The 9886-nt window shown below is 41.6% G+C and overlaps 1 protein-coding gene across 3 annotated transcripts in view; it reads right to left on the reverse strand.

Annotated features, from left to right (window-relative positions):
- Positions 1 to 6742: 6742 nt before the first annotated feature.
- LOC105541979 (alpha-2-macroglobulin) overlaps positions 6743 to 9886 on the reverse strand; it is a 51711-nt gene continuing 48567 nt past the window's right edge. For 2 of the 3 annotated variants that reach the window (XM_011983303.1, XM_011983304.1), the window contains 5 exons: positions 9519 to 9609; positions 8781 to 8849; positions 7774 to 7876; positions 7218 to 7259; positions 6743 to 6874 (listed from right to left, as the gene is read on the reverse strand). In XM_011983303.1, the coding sequence (XP_011838693.1) occupies positions 6858 to 6874; positions 7218 to 7259; positions 7774 to 7876; positions 8781 to 8849; positions 9519 to 9609 (322 nt within the window). In that variant the 3' untranslated portion in view covers positions 6743 to 6857. Of the gene's footprint in view, positions 7260 to 7773; positions 7877 to 8780; positions 8850 to 9518; positions 9610 to 9886 lie in introns of all 3 variants that reach the window. The other variant, XM_011983301.1, reaches the window with a different exon arrangement.

The raw sequence follows: 9886 nt of genomic DNA on the forward strand, positions 1-9886 counted from the left end.
TCTTTCATTTTTACTGAGATTGAGGCCTGAAGAAGAGGCCTTTTAGTTCCTAATTCAGTCTTTTTAAAAAACGATGGCAATAAAAATAATCTATTGAAAGACGATATTTTAGAGAGTGTTGAAAAGTGGGGGTACAATCAGAGGGGAAAATATTTGACTGTGGACTCTGAAAGTAAATAGCCTAAGAGCAAAACTGAAAGTTTACAAAGGAAGGAGTGAGCCAATAGAGTAACTATACTTTATTTGCAGTGTAATTTGACTTAAAAATGGTTTTCTTTCTCTTGATACTCTTCCCTTTGCTTCAAATGGTTTTTTTTTCCCTCTGCTACCTCTCATACATGTGTCAAAATTCTCTCTGTTCCACATGATGCATCTTCTTTACGAAATATTTTTATATTCCACAGAAGCGTTATCTTCTTGTGTGTACATTGTATACCTATTGTAATAATTATTACATTTTATCTTATTGTCTTTTTATTGTTGTTGTTGGGTGGCAATGTTGTGTCTAACACATCAAAAGAAGTGGCTTCAGTTCTGGTTCTGCAACTTACCATCTACATGACTTTGGGTGATTAATTTGGCCCATGCAATATTGGGTTCTGTCTCTCTCATACGGGCAATAGGCCTGTTGCACCATTTCATTTTTATCATCTTTGCTAAATAATTAGCATTTATTCTAAAACATAAAGTGATTTCTTATTTTACCTAGATCATGGAACACTATATAGTAAGGACAAAATTTGGTGCGTTTGATCTTCAAGTTGGTGAACACCTCTAAGCGCATGTCCCGGAAAAAGAATGATTAACCAACCAAACGTAAATATTTAAAAATTATATAAAAGTGGAATACCTAAGTCATGACATTACAGTTTTACCTAACCAAGAAGAGTTACAGAATACTCAGTGCAGTAGTGGAATAGTATAATTTTATTCTTTGAAGACTTCAAATTTTGTTTCTCATACTCTTCAACATAGCAAGGCTGAGTAGTGCTATGTATTTACTATGTACTATATTTATTATATGTAAATGTATGTACTCTATTTACCAATATAGTATTCTATTAATCCTAAATAATTCACAAGGCATATTAATGGATAATATAGGCTTTACCTTAATAAAGTTGCAAACATTCTCTTCATTGCTGTGCGACATTAAGTACATGAGTAAAGACGTTATCCTATTTGATACAGTCTTTTTCTTCTCCCTCTTACTAAAACTTGGAATGAAGTCAGTGATGCCCTTCATACTTGGCAGATTATATGCCCATAAAATATAAGAAATAAAGGGGAATTTTTTTTCTCTTCTTTCTTGAATGATCCCCAGTGAAAATAACCGACGTGATTACTACAAATTATTTCTTGAATGTGTTTATAATTTACAAAAAAGACTATGTGGATATTTTCTTTTAAACAGTGTCTTGTCCTAACGGTGTATTTACCATGTTCATGAACAGACCCAAAATACTCCAAATACCCAACAGTAACAGAAACATCAAGAGAGTTCAAGGATAAATTTTGGACCTTATATATTGAGAGAGATGATATTTAGGATATAATTTAAAATAAAATACATTTATATAATTATTAAGATATTATATATTAAATGTATAATATATTAATTCCAGTTCGGGTGACAGAGTGAGACTCTGTCTCAAAAAAATAAAATACAGTGACTATACCTAACCTGTAGAACATGATAGCTTAGCCTATCCCACCTTAAACATGCTCTGAACACTTATATTAGCCTACAGTTGGGCAAAATCACCTAACACAATAGATGTATAATATATCTGATCTATTTATATATTTACTTATTTTTATATTTATTATATTTTATATTATAATTTATATTTATTATATTTATATTATAGTATATTATATTATCATTTATAATAAACATAAATTATTTATTATATTATGTTATATGTTATATGATATATATAGCAGATATATTAAATATTGTGTTAGGTGATTTTTTATACAATATATAAATATATCAGATATATTATACATTTAAACAATCAAACACCTAAATAGCCCAATTTTATGTGGATCAGTACTACTAATGGCTTAGGGTAAAATGACAGCTACGGCATAACTAGAATGTTAAAGTGCCATGTCTCAGACAACGTGTATGGACATAAAGTATTCGAGAGAATACTCCATAATAGAAAAAAAAGTTGTAAAGACTAAAAGAGTAAATAAGACCTTTTTTTCTTGAGCAATGATTTGCCCAGGCTGGTCTCAAACTCTTGGCCTCAAACGATCCTCTTGCCTTGGCCTCCCAAAGCATTGGGATTACAGGCGTGAGCCACTGCTCCTGGCCAGAATTCTTGATTAAACAATAGGGTCTAAATAAATTTAAAACCATTTTATTCTTTTTATTCTTGCAGGGTAAACTCAAACATCGTATTTCTTTCCAACTTTGTATTCTTGTCATAACATCCCAATATTCTCTGAGGCAAATGGATGCTTATGACCAACTGGCCTGAAATGGGGGAATATAGGGTTGGTGGTGAGTCACATATAAGAAAATGCAAGAGAATAGCACCGTATCATATTTCAAAATAAAATACAAACTCTATATAAAACTGACCCCAACAAGTCTCCATTTCATTTCCTGTCATGTATCCATATGCTTTCCTATAAAGAATAAACTTCAGTTCACAAAATCAGATGTAGAAGATACGTTACTTTTTGAAATTCCACGTAATTTTAATTCTAAGATTCCCATGCCACCAGGCTGGTGGGAAATCCATTTTTAGTTGTAATTAGGCCCTTTCTCCAGTATCACATATGAATTTGAGGGTAATACCCCAAAACTCGAGAAGGCCATTGTATCTCCAGTCCACCGGGGCAATGAATAACTTGAGCACCTGATCATTATAATGACCCAGAAGTGTATCTTTTTATTTTACTCTGCGGTGAGTTTTTCTAAGGGAGGAATCCTATTTTGTTTAATTTTGTATTATAGCATGGGATACTGTGCCTGGCAGATAGTAGACAATCAGTTAGTATTTCAGGAATAAACACTCTTGGTCAGTGATACAGCTAATGATTTGCAACAAGCATATCCTTAAAGTACATTTTCAGTAACGATTTCCATATGAACAAAGAAATAAACTAGAATTAAGAGGTAAAATTTATTATAATCCTGTTGCTTGTTCCCATAGCCATACTCTGATTTCTTTTAAGTTCTGTGCCCTGGATTGATACTTAATTTGACAGCTACTTATAATGTTTATTAAGCTCTGAAATATGCTGTCTCCTGGCCTTTTTGTCTGAAGTTGTTTGAGGTGTCACCATGGTTGGAAGTTAAGAGCGTGGAAGCTAGACTTCTTGGTCTTGAATTCTAGCTTTGTCACTTACTAGCTTAGTAACTTTGGGCAAATTACATGTCTCTGCCTCAGTTTCCTCATTTGGTAAGGTAGTACCTATTTCACAAGGCTGATGGTGGCTGCAGTGGGGCGTCCAGAGCTGCCATCACGCCAGCTGCAGCGACCCCAAGGCAGCCGACTCCGCCGCCACCATCTTCGCGTTGCCGGATGGGGGGACCTGCTCCCAGGCCCGGAGCCTCCGCCGCTCCAGACCCTGGCCCTACGTTGCCGCTCCCGCCCGCCGCGGTGGGCGTGGGGAGGAGGGGAACAGTCCCTGGAGCCGGCCCCGGGAGTGCCCCCGGAGCCTGCCGCCCTGGAAGCCGCCGCGATGCACGGAGGGGCAGACGGAGAGGTGCCCCAAGGCGGAGCTGGGCCCGGAGCGGTGCGGTGCTCGCACACAAAGCGCGGTGGCTGGGCCCAGGGCGCGGAACTGGGCCAGTCTTCGGGACCGGGGTGGGAAGTGGGAACGGGGCCTGCTTTGGGAACCCGGCTAGTGGTGTGGCCACCGCGCACATCCCTACAGTGCCGCGTTCCTGGGCCTTGGGAGAAAGCTCTGAGTAGTGCCGCCCGGGCCGCGTCTCCAGGGTCCGCCGGGCATTGGGGTGACCGCCGAGCTAGACGCTCCTGACCGCCAGGCCCCAGGGCCCGCGATCTGCTCCCGGAGGCGCCCCCCAGGCAGGGCCGTGAGCCGGGCAAGGGAGAGTCCTGGGCTGCCCCTGAGCCCCGGAACCACTGGAAGAACTTGCAGCAACGTCACCCCTGCTACGAACGCCGACCCAGGCCCAAGGAGGACCTGGAACGCCCCCCTCCTCCCCGCCCCACTCCCGCCCATCACCCCAGGCTGCAAGGAGGCGCCACCGGAGCTGCACACTCAGAAGCAGGTGAGCCAGGGACAAGCAGGAGCCCCGCCCCTTCCCAACTGGTGGAGCAGGAGCTCCCTGGGTGCAGCGGCAGCCACCCTGCCGCGGCTGTGGACATTTCTGTGCTCTCGGAGGCCCAGGAAAGCCCCTTGCCCACTGCGGGCTCGAGGGTGCCTGCTCCCGCTGCCTGGCTTCTCTCCACTGTTAGCACCCGCTCTGATCACAGGGCAAGATCGGGCCGAGCCTGCGTACTGTCACAGCCTCGCTGAGTGTGCACACGCTCAGGACAGCACTGACACGCCAGCCCCCCTGCCGTCTCGGCCCCCTCCGGAACTTGGGCACCAACAAGCATGGGAGGGAGGCCGAGAGGGGGCTGAAGATAGCTGGGCACTGGCTTACAGGCGCCCCTTGGCATGAACAGCCTGGGAGCAGGAGGCAGACAGGTTCCTGGGTGGAAGGGGGTGGGTCCCCAGTAAAGCCCCACCCTCAAGCCGGGGAGGGCCTGAAGCCTGCAGACCAGAGAGGGAACTTGTGCTGTTCCCTGGGCCCACCCGTGACTGCCCATGGACCAATCAGCACGCATTTCCTCCCCTCTGAGGCTCATAAAATCACGTGGACTCAGGTAGATTGGAAGAGAGGATGGGAAGACAACGGATGAGCTGCTTGTGATGAGAAACTACCCGTTCTAGGACCTCCTCTCTGCTGAAAGCTGAACACTCGATGGGAAGACCTGTTTGCAGAGAGGAGCCGCTCACTCCAGGGTCTCCTTTCTGATAGAAGCTGAACACTCGTTGGGACACCCTGGCTGTGGAAAGGACACCCTGGCTGTGGAAAGGAGCTACTAACTGCGGGTCTCCTTCCTCTTCGTCTTCCTCATCCTTCTGTTCCATTGCTGAATAATGCTCCTCTTCATCTGTCTCATTCTCCACTTGTCTGCTTGATGCAGGAGCTGAGGAGCCGCACAGCAAGGCTAAAAGAGCCGTACCACAAACACGGCTGCAACATGCCCCTTGCTCCCCACAGCGAGAGAAGAGCCGCGGCCCTCTGGAGAGCCCAGACCTGGGAGCTTCTTGAGCCCGGGCTGTGACTCTCTCGTTGGGGCCCTGGTTGATGTCACTGCATTCCCCCGTGCCACTGTGGGAAGCTGCTTGTGGTGCACCTGGTCCAGGGAGAAGCTGTTTGTTGTGTGCCTCGTCCAGCCGCCTCACAGAGAGCCTGTGCTGGTGCTTGGAGATGCCCAACCCAGGCAGCAACTGGTGTGTGTGACTGCACAGTGGCCACGTTTGCTCACACACCCCTAGCACGCCCCTCTCCGCTGCACCCGTCTCAGTCTCTCTTGGATCCGGGACCCAGGTTGCCAGCAAGTGCGAGTGGGCAGAAGTAGCCCAGTGGGCCCAGAGAAAAACTCAGGCAAAGGTGCCACCAGACTGGCCAGGAAAGTGACACCTCAAGGATCCCATGATGCTGATATGTTAATATCTGTGTGGTGCTTACAGAATAAGCACCACACAAAAGTGATAGCTTTTATTTCTTATTTTGTTTAGCCTGGAGACAGAGCTAAGGATTGCTCGAACTTCAAAGTCCTTTCCAGTTCTTAGTTTATACAATTCGTACTCACCTTCTGCCTAACTAAACATTGTCATTTTTGTGCCAAATGAAGAGTAGGACTCCTAGCATTGTCCTCAGACTCTCTTGGCTCAATCCTCCTGCTTTAGTCTTTCCAACTTCTTCAAAAACTCCTGAAGCTTTTGCTTCTCCTTCCATAGAATGGAAATATATGTTGCAATACTTACTGCAAAGAAAATTATATATTTTAAAAATAGACTAAAGAAATGTTGTGAGACATCAGACATCAACCAGATGTTGTGAGAACTGATTTCTGCATCAGAGTATCTCCTTGACTTTACAGCTATCCTTTCATCCTGGCTTAAAGTTCCAGAAGAAAGATGCTCCAATATAATACTCCTATTTGGACTTTGAGTCATACACATTCCTTCTTCTGAGAAAACTTGCTTCTGCATGAACCCTCCCTTCATTGTTTTCAGCTCATCTGTTATTGAATCTGAGACCCCAGGTTAACTGACTGATGACTCTCATCAGTGGCCGATTTTGGGGTAACACAGGACACACAACTCCCAGTTCAGGTCAGGTCCCAATTATCCTGCCTCCCATTACGACCTGTTCAATGTTGTATTCCATTCTACTTCATTTTAATGTAAAGAGTCTTTTCTGGTGAAGCCAGTCTTGTTTTCTCATAAAAATTCACTCTTCGGGTTTTTCATAGGGTATTTCCATAACCACCTTTCTAGTATATAACCCAATACTTTCTTCTTTCCCCACAGTCCTTACATGAAACCTACTCATACCAACATCACTGTATCTTTTTTTTTTTTGTATTCTGAAGTCCCTCAGCACTTGATTCCTTTAAGTTTTATCTTGGTGTTCTATTGGGAATCATATGGAAATGTAAAAAGATATTTATTGAATGAACAGGAAACAGGGAAAGACATTGACCAGAAAAAATGTTTATTCATCAAGTCTCTAAAGATACAAAAACATGTGTCTTCTGTGGAGCTCTGAAAACAGGACTCCAGCAAAGCAGTTTTCAGCCTTGTGATCTTCAAGCATTTCCAAGATCTGTGATATTGGAAAGAAAAAAAATTAAGACAGACTTGGGTCTCCATGAGCAGAGAGTATTCTTTCCCTTAGTTCTGAGTGGCATAGTGCCCAAAGAAACCTAATCAGTACAGTGGGAACCCAAATCTGTTACAAATCTTTACCCATAAGCAATCCTATGGACTGTCTGAGGTTTGACAGAGTCAATGGCCCTCTCCAGTAAATGTGTTTTTCTATAGTAATGTGCAGTGTGAGTAACCTGATGTTTTTGACAAATATTTACCCAGGGTTTTATGAAGGAGAAGGTTTGGGGGACAAGTTGAAGGAGCTCTGACTGCCTTTTGAAAGAGTGTGAGTGACTCACCTTTGCTGCAAGGGGCATTGTATTCAGCAATTGCAAACTCATCTGGAAAAGAAAAAAACCAACAAAAAACCAGAAATCATTACATGAAGTGAGGAAGAAAGCAAACATCTGTGGGATACAGGCCAAGGAAGGAGTTTGTTGTGGGAAGAACAGTATTGTACCAGAAACATTAGCATCACTCATTTGATGCATTGCTTGCTACCTTATATTCTCCTTTCAAATATAGTGTTTTATATTTTCTTTTATCCCAAACTCCTGAAGGACTCTTCAGATGTTCTACTTACTTAAATCTCATAGTCATACAGTCTATTTATCTGATGAAAAGGGAACTGAATATCCCACAGGTGTTTCGTATTAGTAGTTGATATATTTATAATGTAGGTTGTTTCTACAATGTGTGTATAACAGACAAAAAGAGGAGCATCAGACTCGATGGAGACAAAATGAAGTGATAATGTAATTACTTAATGTAATAAATAGCCCCAACACATCTCCCAAATCTGAATTTCTGTGATCAGGAATTAAATATTTCTATGTGAAAATCACTGTCACTCACCCGTCTCGTAGTAATCATAGACTTTCACTATGGCTGGTTTCAGATCTCTTACTGGGACATCTTGCAGAACCGTGAAGAACAAGCTCAGTGTCTGGTTTGACACCTGGAAAGCAAAAGTCAATTAAATGACCTTTCAGGAAGCTTTCTTCTCTCTTCGAATTAGTTTAAGTATTCACCTGTTTTTTGGGGGAAAAGCTTTATCATCCTACAGCACACTATAGGGTCCTTAATTAAATTGTGCAGAAATCTCTCAGAGGGGATGATAAATTCTCCAGATTATTTCTTAAAAAACTAACACAACACATATACTTCTGTCAATGCCGATACATAGCTCCTTTCATGGGGGTAAGTGATACATACTTTTTATTGGATGACTGTGTTCATTTTTAAATATCCAGAGATTTGGTATAGCTTCACTTCTCTGTCTTACAGGAATACTTGTGTAGACTCAAGGAGGCATCTAAAAGGTTGATCTTTCCAGGCTTAAATTTCATAAAATTTGTAAACCATAATTCCCATCAACATGTGCATGAACAAACTCTCCTACCACACGTATCTATAAAATCAGATTGGTTTATTGGTGAACTGGTCTTATTATTTTATGGGTCAAGTCCTTGTGGAGATTGACAGTTTTTTTTCCTTTCATATTGTTGTTATGTTGATAATTAACTAATAATTGACTAATCATAAGCGCTACTTCCTTATATTACTGGCTATCAAAATAACCTGTCAACGTAATAAACACATTCTGTGAAGATTTCTTGCTTATGGGGTTTTAGGAATATTCATATCCCAAGATCCTAATAAGCCATTTCTACCCGTAATGCCTGGTGAAATATAAATAAAGGAGAGGAGAACATTCTTTTAGAGTTAACATTAGAATTCTGAAATTTCTAGCATGGAAGTGATGTTTCTAAAATGCATTTACCTTCCCAGATGTTCCCTTGGAGGATTATTATCTACCTTTTTTTTTTTTTTTTTTGCAAATAGACTAGAAGGTCTCTTACCTTATCCAGGTAAATCAAGACATGGTTGTTGCTGACTTCTGTCCGGCTCACATGGTTAGATCTTTCAAGCTGAAGAAAATTGAAACACCACCAATGTTAATAAATAGATGAAATCCTTGGGGGATCCACAGAAAAAATATTTTGTATTGCCAAAATAACCCTGAGGATAGAATTCTTCAAATGCTTTTTGTAAGCAAAGATATAATGTAACACAATTAAAAATGAAAGGCATAAAGGGTTCAATATCAGTATGACACAAGACCAATGTGTAAAGTTATTTATCTGACGAAAAGACAGCTAGGTATTCTAAACTTGGTAGTTACTCATATTTCAAAGTTCAATTCAGTTTCTATTTCTTCATAAGGAGTTTTTTTCCCGGTTTGCCTGCCCCAATTTTCCTTTTAACTTCTGTAATACTTATAGTTTATGCCAGTCATTTTCATATTTTTCACTGGTTCATGTTCATATGTTTTATCTTCTTAACAAAATTCTGAGCTAAGAAGACATTGAAAAACACCTGCTGACAATCTTTTTCTTGTAGTCACAGGTCCTTGCGCAGGGCTGTGCACACGGTGAGCATTCATACGAACACATGTGATTGTATTTCTGAGCTTGGAAAAAGTGTAAGGCTTTGATAGAGATTGATTTTCACAGTATTTTAATATTAGTATTGTCTTATGCTGGGGATACATACAACATGAAATCAAACAGGGCATTCTGGGGTTATGATAAACCTACCGTTTTCACTGTTGGCTTCAGGGGAATGAAGCCAGAGACCATCTTCACATCAACGATCGCCATGTTGGAGGCAGAGCGGCTCCCGGTATAACTGAGGATCCATGGAAGGAAAGGATTAGAGTTTTCTGTGTTTTTAAATATTTTCTTCTTCTATGTCCATGTTAAGCATTCCACAGCTCTAAAAGGTACATGTAAGTCTTCCCAAATATCTTATCCCAGTGGTTTGTAAAAGTGGTGTGTATAGAATTTTTAGGAAGCCTATTAAAGTCACCGAGACCAGGCCCTGCTCTAGACCCGATGAATCAGAATTTCTACCGTATAGAGGCTGAGGATCTGCATTTTTTTTTTTTTTTGATGGAGTTTTTTGC

This window comes from Mandrillus leucophaeus, unplaced genomic scaffold (assembly GCF_000951045.1).
Source record: "Mandrillus leucophaeus isolate KB7577 unplaced genomic scaffold, Mleu.le_1.0 Scaffold249, whole genome shotgun sequence".
In the NCBI taxonomy this organism is placed as follows: domain Eukaryota; kingdom Metazoa; phylum Chordata; class Mammalia; order Primates; family Cercopithecidae; genus Mandrillus; species Mandrillus leucophaeus.